The sequence below is a fragment of the Atractosteus spatula genome, chromosome 7 (genome assembly GCF_055471065.1).
Source record: "Atractosteus spatula isolate fAtrSpa1 chromosome 7, fAtrSpa1.hap1, whole genome shotgun sequence".
NCBI lineage: Eukaryota > Metazoa > Chordata > Actinopteri > Semionotiformes > Lepisosteidae > Atractosteus > Atractosteus spatula.
In genome coordinates, this window is record NC_142712.1 from 47,371,379 (window position 1) to 47,386,102 (window position 14,724).

The 14,724-nt window shown below is 40.8% G+C and overlaps 1 protein-coding gene across 1 annotated transcript; it reads left to right on the forward strand.

Moving 5' to 3' along the window:
- Positions 1-282: 282 nt before the first annotated feature.
- Positions 283-14,284, forward strand: mapk6 (mitogen-activated protein kinase 6). Its single transcript, XM_088920682.1, has 6 exons — positions 283-327; positions 3,424-4,644; positions 10,360-10,504; positions 10,968-11,132; positions 11,380-11,581; positions 11,778-14,284. The coding sequence occupies exons 2-6, from the start codon at positions 4,090-4,092 to the stop codon at positions 12,880-12,882; spliced, it is 2,172 nt and encodes a 723-aa protein (XP_088776808.1). The 5' UTR covers positions 283-327; positions 3,424-4,089; the 3' UTR covers positions 12,883-14,284.
- Positions 14,285-14,724: the final 440 nt, after the last annotated feature.

Genomic DNA, 14,724 nt, shown 5'->3' on the forward strand with positions numbered 1-14,724 from the left:
GAGGTGTCCGTGAAACGACGTCAGCTTGTGAAGGGCTTCGAAATTAAAAATGATTTATGTAAAGACAGGAGTACCGATTTTCAGATATATGAATGCTTTCTGAAATGAAAACATGTATGAATAAAAACTGCGGCAGCCTTAGATCTTTTTTTTTTTTAATTTTGCCGCCACCTTCATCGCCCCCCTTCGGAGAGCCTCGCTGACGCAGCTTCTCCTCTTACATTAGCCTGAATGGCGATTGCAGCAGACTCGAAGGGTCGAGGGAGCGCAGTGCATATCCAGCTAATTACTACCACGAAAAACTTGTAAATGAGGCGGATACGAACAGTAAGTGAAATAATGTGTTTCTTTATATCATCCCGACAGCACTGTCTTTTGTGTGTTCTGTCCGGCGACCTTAAAAACCGCGTTATTTTCGGCTGTTGTACGCGACTGCAATGCCGGTCGGCTCTCCCCCGGCTGCTGCCTTCCTTTGTGCTGTCACGACTCGTCGTGAGAGGCTTCGTGTCGTGCTCGCACCCGGCCCCTTTTGTTGGCGTTTCTCGTCCGATTTCTGAATAAGTGAGTGCGGGAAGGACGCTGCCTGCACGAAGCTGAAGTGCTAAGGTCGATCATGTAACAGCGCGGATCTCTCTCAGCTGTGTTGAGCTTTTTGTGCGTTAATGTGTCCGTCTTGCCCTCGGCGGTCGCCGGGCGGTTCGGCTGCCGCCGCCTCGGCTTCCTCCTCAGCTCCCGGCGTCGAGCTGCTTTTGTGAGGACACGGTCGGCTTCATCCGCTGTACAACGGCGCCTTTCCCTTCCTCTTTCCAAAGAAGAGGGTGAAATGATTGATTGTTTATTGAGATCTTTTTGGTGTGGTTGTTCTGAATTAAATCCATGTATTTTGAAACCCAACTCATTACAGAGGCATTGTGCGCTCGGGGCTGTTACGTGGACGAGCATGTTTTCTCCCCGCTAAGTGTTGTAAAACGCTCTTGCTCGTTTTTTTTTAAAAGTGTATTTTTATGTTGAGTTTTAAAATATGGTACATATTTTTTAAATGTGGTAGTTAAGGTACCGTTGCAATTGACGGCAGTTTAAGAATGGCATTCTCTGTAGGCTGGCCTATTTTTACATAACACTGTTATCAACAGCAATATTGCGTGAAGTGAAAACGTGAGCTGTAAACTTTATATACCGCATACCTTTAATTACACATAACTCCTTCATTGTTTTGTTGTTGTGGAAAAATGTTATTTGATCAACTAGTACAGTAGTTTTGTTTAATAAAATGTGGTGTTACTAGTAATAAGCAATCAACTGGCCCACTTTCGTTTTACTAGTTTGATAAAAGTAAATTAAGGCAGTTAAGTGTAGGGTTATTGAACTAAATTCGAATTAAACGCGTCATTTTCAAGTTAATCCCTACAAGTAAGGGCTCTAGTTTTCTTGAAATGGCTTAACTTCCCACCCCTCAAAAAACTGCAACGTGGCCGCGGCGTCAAGGACCGAAAAGGAGATAATTCAAATCCGTGATCGAAGAGAAAAGACGAAAAGTTAATAAAAAGAAAAGTATTTGTTTTTCCCCTCTGTAGAACTCGATTTTCTGATCACGAAAGTCTTCCCAGCGAGTGTATTTTCGAGGTTTCCACAGCCTATTGTGCTGTGCGGCGTGGAGGGGGGTTTCGTGTTCCGTGACGTCATACAGCTCGAGTGGTTTCCACGGCGCTGGTGAAATCGCACTTCCTGGAACAGTGACTCAAGATCTGTGTTGTCACGGTTACACATTTAAAGGCAGACTTCCTTTTCGGTGTGTTCCGCCGGCTCTGTTGTGTTGCTACATCACGGGTGAATCCACCCGTGCGTTTTCCTGGTTCGTAAACGTCGGATGTTTGCGTCTCCGAGAATCCTCAAGAATGTGTGCACAACCACCTCTATCTTTTCTTTAGAACCCTTTGAGAGATTTGCGTGTTTGGGCTTCCTGATATACCTGTAATGTAGCTAGTGTTGGTTTTTTCCCAGAGCCTTGTGACCACATTGTACTTACCCGCTTTAAAAATACACTGGATTTCTCGTTATACTCGTTTCGTTTCCAGTTTAAAGCTGGAATTATGTGCCCTTTATATTATAATTTATAATGAAAAATGTCCTGATACAATAATTGTACAACTATATTTGACAATTATTCTAGATGTAACCATCTTTTTAGCTATAATGTTTCAGACTGAGCACCTTTAAAAAGCTACAGTTTACCATAATAAATTGACATCCGAACCACATGGCATGGTACTGTATTTTATCAGTGTAGCTAAGTGCGCAGCATGGTGGCCCTGGGTTCAATTCTAGACCTGGGGTGTTATCTGCTGTGTGAGTGTGTGTGCATGTGTGTGCCTTGTGATGGAATGGTGTCCCATCCAGAGTGTATCCAAACCTGCGCCCATTCCTTGCTGGAATAGGCTTTGGCTCCCCGTCACACTGTATTGGATAGAGCAGTCAGAAAATGGCTAAATGAATTTAGCTAAGCAAAAGAGTGTGCTGCTCCTTTAAAGCACTGTTGCGTGCCAGTTGGCAGGACAGCCTTCGTTTTCTCTGTAGTATTCTCATTCATCCTCCCTCGGTCCCCACTGCAGCATGTTTTGGATGCTGCTGTGAGCAGCTAACTGGGGAGAAATTAATCGAGAGGACTTGAAAGAAAAGTAGTAACCAAACCACATCACACTGCACAGCCAAAAGACTGAGATAACTTAGGTATAGACCCATATTTGTGAAATTATAGCTCTTAGTATATCTCCCTGGTCATGGAGGCACCCCCCCCTCAAGGCCTGAGTGTTTGGATTTCCCAAGCTCCCATGAGATGCTAGGCGGTCAATAGTTTTAAGGCTGAAATTGTGCTCTAGTGTCCTAAATAAGTGGGACTGATTAATGGGGATCTGTTAATTTCCCTGATTGTTGTTTAGGCTATTACAATATAACCACACAGTAAATTGCTATTATTATTATATATTGCTATTACAATATAACCACACAGTAAAGTGTGCACCAGGGGCACCTACCCTTGAAAAGTGTTCTACTTAGTGAAGAATAGTTTGACCATCCCTGTCCTCGTATGTACACATGGCTTGCATGCAACTGTTAAATTGTTTCTTTATTAGTAATGTCCTTTAAAGTCTTTTCAGTTGTGCTGTGTGCTACAAGAAAAAGCATGATCATCTGGTTTATCAGTGAGGAATGAGCCTACAGTGACAGACTGGGAAGCTTACCGTCTTTCATTGAGTATGTCTGCAGCCCTTATTGAAAGATGATGGTTTTATCATAGCTTTACCGAGAAAGTCTGAATTTCCGTGTATAACTATATCGCTGCCACTTAAAGATGCTGTATCCATGGTATGAAAATCGACACACAGATCCTTATGTTTTGTTCTCTGTTGTCTTTTTTTTTTTCAGGTTACCCCAATGTAAAATGGAGGATAGCTTTGATTGCGACTGTGGTGAGCTGGAGCCACCCGATCATTAACGACCGGATCCTTGCTTAATAAAAAGCTACTGGACTCTAGTTGTTTGATCAAACGGTCAAAATACTTAAAATAACAAACACAAAATAAAAAAAAAAAAATCTTAGTGCTCATAGGCACAGTAGAATGACGCTGCTCAGGACCAGTCAAACACTGAATGTATCTGCACTGTGAGGATGTTGTTGTTAGATGCTTTTATATTTATTCACTTTTATTTTCAATGTTAGCATTTTATTCGGGCCTCAAGATTCATTCCATTGTAGTCTTTCTAACACTAGTGTAAATTAGTCGGAAGGAAACCTCTTTTTCAAAACATGATGGTAAAATACATCACACGTCTACCAAACGTCAGCCTTTTCAGTTTTTCTCTTGGAAAGCTGTGAATGACCGACTGGGGGGAAACCGCTGGCCTAGTTGTTGACTTGTTTGGTAAATCCTAAGAAGAATAACAGTTTGAATGCAGAGTCTTTTGCACATGTTCGGGTTTTCAGATTTTGTTAAAATCAATCACAAGTGTCTGCTGAGCCTTGGTATTTCACAAATTAAAGTGAGAACCCTGGTACAACAACAATAATAAAAATAAAAAGTCTGCTAAAAAATGGCAGAGAAGTTTGAGAGCCTGATGAACATTCATGGCTTCGATCTGGGCTCCCGCTACATGGACTTGAAGCCGCTAGGCTATGGTGGCAATGGTCTTGTGTTCTCTGCCGTGGACAATGACTGTGACAAAAGGGTTGCGGTAAAAAAAATAATCCTCACTGACCCCCAGAGTGTGAAACATGCCTTACGGGAAATCAAAATCATCAGACGCCTCGACCACGACAACATCGTCAAGGTGTTCGAGATCTTAGGACCCAATGGAACACAGATGACGGAGGATGTGGGCTCTCTGACGGAGCTGAACTCCGTCTATATCGTCCAGGAGTACATGGAGACGGACCTGTGCAAGCTCCTGGAGCAAGGCCTGCTGTCCGAAGGGCACGCCAGGCTGTTCATGTATCAGCTGCTACGGGGTCTCAAGTACATCCATTCGGCCAATGTCCTGCACAGGGACCTCAAACCTGCCAACCTGTTCATCAACACTGAGGACCTGGTGCTGAAGATAGGAGATTTTGGTTTGGCAAGAATCATGGATCCCCATTATTCACATAAGGTAAGCTGTGCATTTGCTTTTTATGAAATGTGGCAGTTCTGGTGGGAATGAGGCTTGTTGCCATTGCCTTCCTTTGTTTTAGTTCAAAACATATTATTGTAGTGCTGTGTTCATTGGGTGTGCTAGACATGCACACCTCAGTACAATGAGATCAAGCTATCGTGCCTTCATCGGAAGGGAGTCCGTATAAGCCTAGTTGAAAATAGGAACGATAGAAATATTTCCTGAAACCCAAAAAAAATCGACGCCTTTGCTTCCTATCCCAAAGGATGTGGTTCCTGCAAGCAGCTATAAAGGATATCTCCAAATTTCCTTTAACAAATGGCAGCATCCTGCTGCTTAACCGTTAATTTAGTTGTGACCAGGCATTAACTTTGTACAAAATGTAGCTGGGCAGTCTAGTATATTTATTTTGCTCAGTTTTTGTAAATTATAATGGACTTATCCTCTTGAATCTCCCTCCTGCTATCATTAGAGAAATTTCAGCTAGCTAAGCCACTGATTTTTAATTTCTTGTTCTTTCATGCACAAGTTCTTAATGGTAAAATAGCAATTACTGTCAATGTTTGAATCTTCCAGTTATGGTGTTTCTTGGTACGGTTATTCAGCAAACAGACCCATGTGGAGTATATCACAGGTCTTAATTTTTTTAATTGTTCAGTCTGCCATCTGCATGCAGGAACTGTCTGCTTTGTGAGATTGCCAAGGCAGCTGTACATTTTAAAGCTCCTGACCGTGTCCTCTTGCAATTGGGTAATTTTCAGTGGTCAAGTGATCTTGCTGTTTATGTCCAGACATTTCTGTGTGAGTAGCTAAGCCTCAAATAATCTTGCACATCACATCTTGTCAGTTGACAGTAAAATATATTTGATTGCAACTTAATTTGGAGAGTATGTAGTTACTCGGGTGTGCATGTGATTATGTGGGTGAGGTGGCAAAACTACAGGTCGTGGGATGGCTAAGTCTGAACTTATATATTCAGGAAGCAAAGATGCTTGCTTATTTAAAATCTTGACAGCCTAAAAGAGTATCCAAAAAGTGTGCATTCTTCAGAGAAAGTCTTGTCTTTAAACTCGCTGATGGACACTATAGCAACATGCAGTGCAAATGAATGATGTCTAGCTTTTTTTAAATTGCTGGCTCTAAACTTTGGGATTGCAGAATCATTTCCAAATCTGCAGCGCTATTTCTGCCCTTTGTTCTGCTCTGTCCTTGTAGCTGGAAGAACGTGACCAGTCTTAAACATGATTGGAAACTTAGTCATGTTTCACAAAGCAGATGCAGCCAATTGTCTCTGCTTTCTTAATCTCAAATCTTGTTAGAAGCTGTTTGATTGACCTTATCTTTTTAGTTACTACTTTGTACAAGTTTTGAGTGAAAACAATTCAAAAACATTTTGGGTGGTGAAGAGTGGTATATTTCCAACTCAGAGAATTCTTCGGAGGGGTACGTTTACAATTGCCTTTTATTTCACTTGTCAGGTGTACAGATGGGCTCTCCTGGTGTGGGATTAACCTCTGCACACCTTGAAGCAGAGTCATTAAGATTCAATAAACTTATCTCTTTGCTCTTTTGATGTGCACAAAACTATACCTGAACTGTTCCAATTTGGATTTGTACTTTAAAGCTCATGTGTGCACAGCAGGCCACATGTCTGCTTCAGTAGACAAGCTGCCTTTATAAGCAGCTGTGGTCAGCAGTTACACATGATGCTGTGCCTGCAGACAGTAGTCTGGTGACTGTTCATGTGGCACAGGGAGTCTGGTGAGGTCCTCTGTGTTTGCTAACCATTATTTGCAATTGAAACGGGTCCTCCAAATGTCCAAGAGTAGGCATCTCTCCTGAACACTGGTTTCTAGTCCTGCAGATCTTGAAAGATTGAGTGGTATTTGCAATTGGAATCAACCTTGTACCAGTTCCTGAATTTCAGAACTGTTCCCATTCATACCTCTGCAGAAGGAAAAAACTTGTTTTTCGTCACATTGTTAAATGTGGGCTTGTCTGTTATAAAGAGCTCTTCAGTCTGCAGTAAAGGTGAGCATGCTGAGGAGAGTCTGCTTAAAGTCCTGTATGCTAAAGATGTTAAAAAAAGGTACTTTTGAAGTAGTATTATTTTTTCACCCTGGGCTGAGTGCAGATCAATTAACATCATCATTTTGTACAAAGTTTGAGCTCAGCAGACACAGAGGTCTCCCAGGATCAGGATAGAAAACCTTTGCTCTAAAGCAATGGTTCCTCATCCTCATTCTGGGGGAATCATTATCTCTATGGTTTTTTGCATAAGCAGAGTTATTAGTTTCAGATTAATTGATTCCAGTTGTCTGTTTTGGGGTATTTCAAATCTTTCAGTTCTTAAAATGTTAAATGGAATTTGTAACTGGTCATCTCTGCCAGTTTGAGTTTTAGGTTTTCTTCTGTAAATAAAAAAATGGTTGTGGGAGTGTTTGATACTGTACCATTCCCACGTCTGTTAATCATAAATTAATCACAAATCAATATCTGTTTAGTTTTGAAGCAAAGGCTGAGTAAAAGGAGGAGAGACATCTTAACTTTTTTTATGCTGAAGTTGTCAGAAGTGTCCTTGAAGTAGTAGGTAGTTTTGAAACTGAACTAAGTGCAGAAATTTAAATGTTACATTTAAATGCTAAAACAAGCATATCAATGAAAAGCATCAATTCAATTAGAATTTGCATTTTAGAGCTCAACTGGATCAAAACTCAGCAGACAGTGGACCTCTAGGACCCACTGGCCTACATAATGTAGTGACACTGCAGCAGCCGTGATGATGATGGTGCACTTTCAAAATGTCTTTTCAGGTCAAATTCCAAAGCTCTCTGCTGCAGTTATCATGGTTAGGCATGTGGTTTTGTCAGGGGACTGTCTGGCTACAGTCCTCTGCGTGAGGCTGGCTTTCTACTGCCAAGCACCTTAAGGCCAGTTAGGGTATTGCTTTCACAATTTGCAGAAAGGTTACGTTGAGTTTCAGTGGTAGCTCTGGCTGCCAAACATGCTCTTTGGGTAGGTTAGGATTCTAAAATAAGATCAGTCTGTTCACTTTCTAAAGTCTGTGACTTCTGGCCTATGTACAGACAAATGCAAGTATGCTCTGTACCTTCTTTTCTTGCAATGCACATATCTGCAGTTGGTTTCAATGTGTGTGAGGCTGAGGTATGAACAGGTTAAACAAGAGTTAACTGTTCACAGTATTTAAATATTGTGAGAAAAATAAACAATGAGCTGACATTTTGTAAAGGCGACTGGTAAGAAGGGTTTTCTAATTAAGGAAATGTCATTGTCTCTCAGTGGAGACATTACTGTGGAAAAATGCATTACTGACTTTGTTTACTCTACAGGCATCTGTTTTGGAAACAAAGCATAATGTTAATCTTGGTATGAAGGCCTGAAATGTAATGGACAAAGGTAGAAAAAATAACTATCCTATGAATGGAAGGTAACATCTTCTTTGAGACCATTGAAGTCATTGCTTGAAGACATAGTTTTTGGAATAAAGATTTAGGAGTTTTGGAATAAAGTTCCAAATCCTGATGCTCACCTTTAAGGACACGAACAGTTTGTCTCCTAAATACACCAGTGAGCTATCTCACTACTTGCGCTCTTCAAAGCTTAGTCTCCTTTCATTTCCTAACACTGGGAAACCATGCTTTCTGTTTTGTTGATCAAAGCAGTGAAAAGGTCTCCCAGCCCATATTGAACCTTGCTAGTCAGTCAGTACTTTCATATCCTGTTTTAAAACTCCCTTTTATACTCCTAAATGCCTCTATTTCTTGTACAAGCCTGATAGCAGAGGCCACATTTCAGACACCGAGGGCCAGTCTGCAACTCTTCACTGCCTGGAATTGTCACAAGGTTTAATTCAGAATATTTAAGCCATTTCCAGTGTTTGGGCATCCTGACATCATAGGATAGGAGTGTTGTGTTTCATTTCTTTTGTGTCTTTGATTTTGGTCCTTCCTAAGCTTTTTTTATGCTACATAAGGGGCCTTTGTGGCTTTTTAAAATGCTTCATAGAGGTTTTACAAAACTTGTTCAGCTTTACTCTAGAATCTAAAATTTTTCCTTTTGACCATGGTGGTGGTAACCATCAAAATGTTCCAACCAAAAATGACTAGCAGTTATGTTCAAGTCAGCTTTTGTAAATGTGTGATTTCTTTTTTCCTTCTAATGCTTTTGAAAGCTGAAACATCTGACTGAGAGCTACAACTGCAGTGATCTATGTGATCAGTTTAACGTAGTAATGGGTGTTCATGCCAGCCAGGTGTAATCTCTCAACAGGTGGTGTAGTTTTGTGAAGAAATGTGGCCAAGCATTCTGAATCCAGGAGCGTCCTTTTGAAGTCCTTTTATTTTGAAGATCAGTTATTTTTGTGTCAGATTGAGGTTTACTTTCACAGAAATAAGTAGGTCCCAGATTAAGAATGCTATTACATTATATTGATGGTTATTATTTTGATCCCAAATGTGGAAGTTTGAATTGGAAGCTTAGCATTGTCACAATCTGATTTAAGGCTTATTTAGTTTTGGCTCATTCAGTGCCTTATTGGGCAATGTATTTACCAGGTGATTAATAAACACATTCAGCTGTTTGGTGTTTATTTGGTCTTTATTTCTTGTTTGGTATACTAAAACAGATTAGCTCCATTTCTCCATGCAACAGGCTAAAGCTTTTACAATGATCAAAATGTTAAAAAAATCTCCAATTATGAGCCGTCTTACTTTACCGATTGCTGATACAAAATTCTCCCCACCCCTAACTTTAAAGAAATTCCTCCTGTCTCTTACATTAAAGTAAGATGTGGTAATCACCATGTTATAACATCAAGCATTCTGAAAACTGATTAAGAATTGAACAAACCGTGGGGTCTTTGTTTCTTGACTTGAGTGCTGGAAGAAGACGTGTGTATTTGGAAATCGCGGTCACTCCGTGACCACTTCGTGCTGTAGCATGCTTTATGTACTGCAGGAGGTGATGATGCTCTGATGTCCATTTTTACCCTTGCTCATGTTATGTCTTTGGCGTTTGCAATTAAAACAAAGCCTCTCTGCATGTTTTCTGTGAATCTCCTTTCTGTGTAATCTGCCTTGTGAAACTTTGCCAGGTCATTATATAATGGTCAAGTGTTCTAGTAAATTAATCCTGTTTTGGATTTAAAAAAGTGAAAGGTTTATCAACAATAGGCATCACCTGGTTTGTTCACATACTTTTGATCTTATCTGACTGAGCTAAGGGATCTTTGTTCTGTTTTTGGATTGAATTTTGTATTGTAAATGTATTGTCAGTTTGTAAAGCACACACACTGAACCTCGGTAATACCAGTGGCATTGGCCTAGAGCTGCAGATAAAGGCCTCTCACTGGTCGGCCTAGTAGGCATTCCCCTTCAGCCACAAGAGAGAAAATGAGGGATAATCCTTCTTTCCGCTGATAATGGGCGATGCCGACACGGGGTGCACATTTCTCTTGTTTTCTCTCTGCCCCCTCCCCCTCCCATGTTTAATTTTAGTGGGGTGAAAGTAACAGGGATGGAAATGGTCTGCTGGTAGTCAATGAGTTTGCCCTTGTTTTCAGATTTATCCAAATGTTATTAGGCCTATATCAGCGAGTGATATTTAAAATGAACGACACACAGGTGAGGTACAGAGGAACCTTCTTAAGATGTGCTAATCATTCCTGAGTGCATTGCATTTCTTTGTTTTCAGGGTCACCTTTCCGAGGGATTGGTCACAAAATGGTACAGGTCTCCCCGTCTTCTGCTGTCTCCCAATAACTACACCAAAGCTATTGACATGTGGGCTGCGGGCTGCATCTTCGCAGAAATGCTGACTGGAAAAACTCTCTTTGCAGGTCAGTGTAACAAAAAATTGTTCTCGTATGTTGTCGAACCATCTCTGTATTTTTATGGTTTAAAAGCTGAACACCTGGAATAGATTATTTCTTTCCATGGTGTGCTGTGGAATGCAGTGGTTTTGCCTGTAAGGGTCCATGTCTGTGCAGGTACAAAAAAAATCCTTGAATAGAAACTGCACTATTTTCTTTTTTTTTTGTATTTAGGCTGGTGTCCAAGTTAAGCCTTGTGAGTATGATTATTATGCTAGTGAGTCTGTTAAGACTCTTTGGAGGCAGGGATTCTAGTGTTTAGACCAGAGTGGTTACACTGCAGTATCTCAGCTGTTAAGAGTGTGCTGTTGCTGTTTCTTCAAATTTTCAAAACAGGTTTCCCCTCTCAAATTAGTCCTACCCGGAGAACAGTGTCGATGGTCTGAGCTTGCCTGTTGTAATATTAGGTTCTCCTGATGTGAACACACAGGTGCTCACGAGCTGGAGCAGATGCAGCTGATACTGGAATCTATCCCCGTTATCCATGAGGAGGACCGTCAGGAGCTGCTGAGCGTCATCCCCGTTTTCATCAAGAACGATATGTCTGAGCCACAGACCCCGCTGGTGAAGCTGCTGCGAGGTGTCAGCGCTGAAGGTAACAGGAATTGAAAATCAGCCCAAGGTTGATCAAGTCCACAACTATTGTCGCAACACCTCAGCCTTGTAATAATAGAAATTGCATGACAAAAGTGTGGTGTAAGTATATACTGTAGCTGTTCCTTATACAGCTGTATTTCACTCTCCATGCAGGTGATTTATGTTTCATTGGTCTATTTAGAAAATCATTTAAATGAAAGTCTTTCAGGTGCAGAGTGCTAATCTTAAACATTTCCTCTTGTTAGCATTGGACTTTCTGGAGCAGATCCTGACTTTCAACCCCATGGACCGTCTGACTGCAGAAGAAGCCTTAGCCCACCCCTACATGAGCATCTACTCCTTCCCATTGGATGAGCCAATCTCTAGCCACCCCTTTCACATTGAGGATGAGGTGGATGAGATCCTGTTGATGGATGAAAGTCACAGCCATGTGTACAACTGGGACAGGTAAATCCTGCAGCATTAAGTGTTCAGTGTTGCATTGTGTTGTATGTTTCCTCAAATGTTCAAACCCATGTGACTCATAACATCTTTGAATTCAAAGCACTTTGGATCTGATCTCTTAAAGTTATTTTTCCTCTGCTTGTTTGAGATTGAACCTTGAGGTGACCATGCCCATGGTTTCTGTCTGTTGGCATTGCAGGTATCATGACAGCCAGTTCTCAGACCAAGACTGGCACCTTCACAGTAACCATGAAGCTGATGAGGTCCAGCGCGATCCCAGAGCCATCTCGGATGTAACGGATGAGGAAGAAGTACAGGTTGATCCACGCAAGTACACAGATGGGGACCGTGAGAAGTTTCTGGATGACTCTACCTTTGACTCTCTCTTCCCAAATGAGCCTTCCTGGCAACATGAGGATCACCATGAAAACAAGTACTGTGATCTGGAGTGCAGCCACACTTGTAACTATAAAGCTGTGTCCCCTTCTTACCTGGATAACCTGGTGTGGCGCGACAGTGAAGTCAACCACTACTATGAGCCCAAGCTCATCATAGATCTGTCCAACTGGAAAGAGCAGAGCAGGGAGAAGGCAGATAAGAAAGGTAAATCTAAATGTGAAAAGAATGGCCTGGTAAAGGCTCAGATAGCACTCCAGGAAGTGTCCCAGCAACTGGCTGAGAAGGACAAAGAGAAGAACAGGGGCTTTGATTTCGATTCCTTTATAGCGAGCACCATCAAGCTCAGTCTTCAGCCAGAGCCCTCCGAGGTGGGCCTCTTAAACGAACTGAACAGCTCTGTGTCCCTGATAGAATCCAAAAGCTTGTTGTCCAAGTCGGTCAGCCAGGAGAAAGAGGAGAAAGGGATGGTGAACCTGGCCCAGCTGGAGGGCTGGGTGCCCAACCCCTGGGAAAGCCAGTTTGACAACGTGGAGGTCGGGGAGGAGAGTTGCCTGATAGATGAGGTTTGCTGGGACGTGAGGAAAGACGAGCAGCTAGAGAAGGAAAATACCTACACCAGTTACTTGGACAGGCTTTTTAGTAAGAAAGAGGAGGCTGAGGTAGCAGAGCCAGAGCCTGCAGAAGACAAGGTAGCGGAGGAGAAGGAGGTAGAGGAGGGCTTTATTGGAAGAAATGGGGAGATTGTCTTCAATGTGCAGTTTGAGTCCTTGGCTCTCCCTGGGTTTGACAGTTCTTCAGATTCACCACTTAAGTCTATACAGGCCACTTTAACGCCTTCAGCAGTGATGTGCTCCCCCCAGATAGCTCATAAAACATATAGCAGCATTCTGAAACATTTAAATTAAACCACACCGCAAGACATTTTTTTTAATAGTATGAACATTATTTTACTTGAATCATTTCATACATTTTTGTTGTGTACGGTAAATATTAAGGAATTTATTTTTTTCAAGGGTGCGTTCATAAGTTTGCAAAGAGTGTCAGACAGCACTTTGTAGACCGCGATCGACTTATTTCGGTGGTGCGGTGGGAAAAAATTGATGATCACGCCCTGATTTAAAAACTGGCATGTCATTTGCACACAGTGTACACCTAACAAATAAGGAGAGAAGGAAGAAAAACCATAAAAGAAAACAATGCAGTGCTGGCAACGTGAAATAATGAGGAAAATGCACTAATGATGATAAACTGGGAAGACCTGTCAGCAATGCAGTTAGGCCAAGTCTAGAAGAACTTGTTTTTCATGGAGTGGATCTCATATTGGCATATATAAATACACAGTGGGGGGAAATATATATAGGCATGTTTATTTTATTTTTTTAAGTAATGTGCAAAGGTCTAACTTATTAAAGTATTTTCCCATAAAGGTATCCTGAAACTTTCATACTGTAACATTTCTTAAGACACATGATGCCAGCATCATCCATTAAATGTAGACATTGGTACACATGTGTTATCTACCTCAAGGTAACAGCAGTGAGTGGGAAGCTAGGAGCCACACTAGTGCTTTAAGGCATGTTCTTGTATGTTCGCTTTGCCAGCAACCTAATACCATTCAGTGCGCATTGACTGTTTTTTAATACACATTTGCCATAGTGAAGTGTTAATATGCATCATTATTTATTTTAGCAAATGTGAGGTATTTATTTTAATTTTGTAGGTTCAATGTGACTGTTCACAATCGGAGGCATTTTATTTCAGTGCATTCTTTTGTCCAGCATTATGGCAAGATCCTTTTGTAACGGCAGAATACAAATTCATCCGCTCGAGTTCATGCTTTCTGTTTCCCATTGTTTGTTTCCTTTAGGAAAGCCCTCACTGTGTAAAGCTTTGGTTTTGTTTTTTTTATTTATAGGTGCTTGATATTTCTTTAAGGAAAAAAAACAACAGCTTTATGAATCTGAAAATGCGCCTAGAAGTCTTAAAGTCTTTTTTTAAAAATATATATAAAATAAACCTGTAATGTTAGAATTGTGTGCATGGAAGTAAAAATGGAAGGTACAATAAAACTAGAAGTTAAAGGTGAAGTATATCGTAAGTCATTAAGTTCATTTTAATGTATGTTTTTATTACAATTTATATATACTTTTTTTTCAAAAAGCATGATTAAATTAGGTTAATGTCTAGCATGTAGAACTTCTGGAAATTTATTTTGCCTTTTGAAATACTGGTACTTATTTTCTTGATCATTGGTTCCCCTGTTTAAAAAAAATAAATAAAATAAAAATGGCCAGCAAATATACACAATTTTGTGTGGTTCCACTTTTTAATGATCTAATGTTTCAGTATTTGGTTAAATTGCTTGCAAGTATGTGGTCTTGTCCTACAAGGAGAGTTAAGTGGTTCAATGTTGTTGCTACTACAAAGTTGTTCTTCACCAGGAAAGTTAGGGGCAAAAGCAAGCGTACATTAAAGCATCTTCAGGGTAGCCCTCGAGGAAAGGAATTTCTTAAACTTCAAGCTGCTTAAACTTTAAATACTTTAAAGTTTTCACTCCTGATGGATCTTTCCAGACATATTGTGAACATCTTGTTAGTGACTGCACTGCAGACAAAACGAGTAGTGTTTTTATCTACTGCTTTCAAAATGGAAAGAGGAGCTGGGAATCCTAACACAATTTCATTGAAAAGTTGATTTCAGAACGCCCATCACTTCATACTATTCTAAATCTATAAATGATAAATCCT

Coding starts and splice junctions, on each gene's coding strand:
- mapk6 (XM_088920682.1), top strand. CDS start 4,090: ATGGCAGAGAAGTTTGAGAGCCTGATGAACATTCATGGCTTCGATCTG. Junction 4,645..10,359: donor ATCCCCATTATTCACATAAG/GTAAGCTGTGCA, acceptor CTTTGTTTTCAG/GGTCACCTTTCCGAGGGATT. Junction 11,133..11,379: donor GCGAGGTGTCAGCGCTGAAG/GTAACAGGAATT, acceptor TCCTCTTGTTAG/CATTGGACTTTCTGGAGCAG.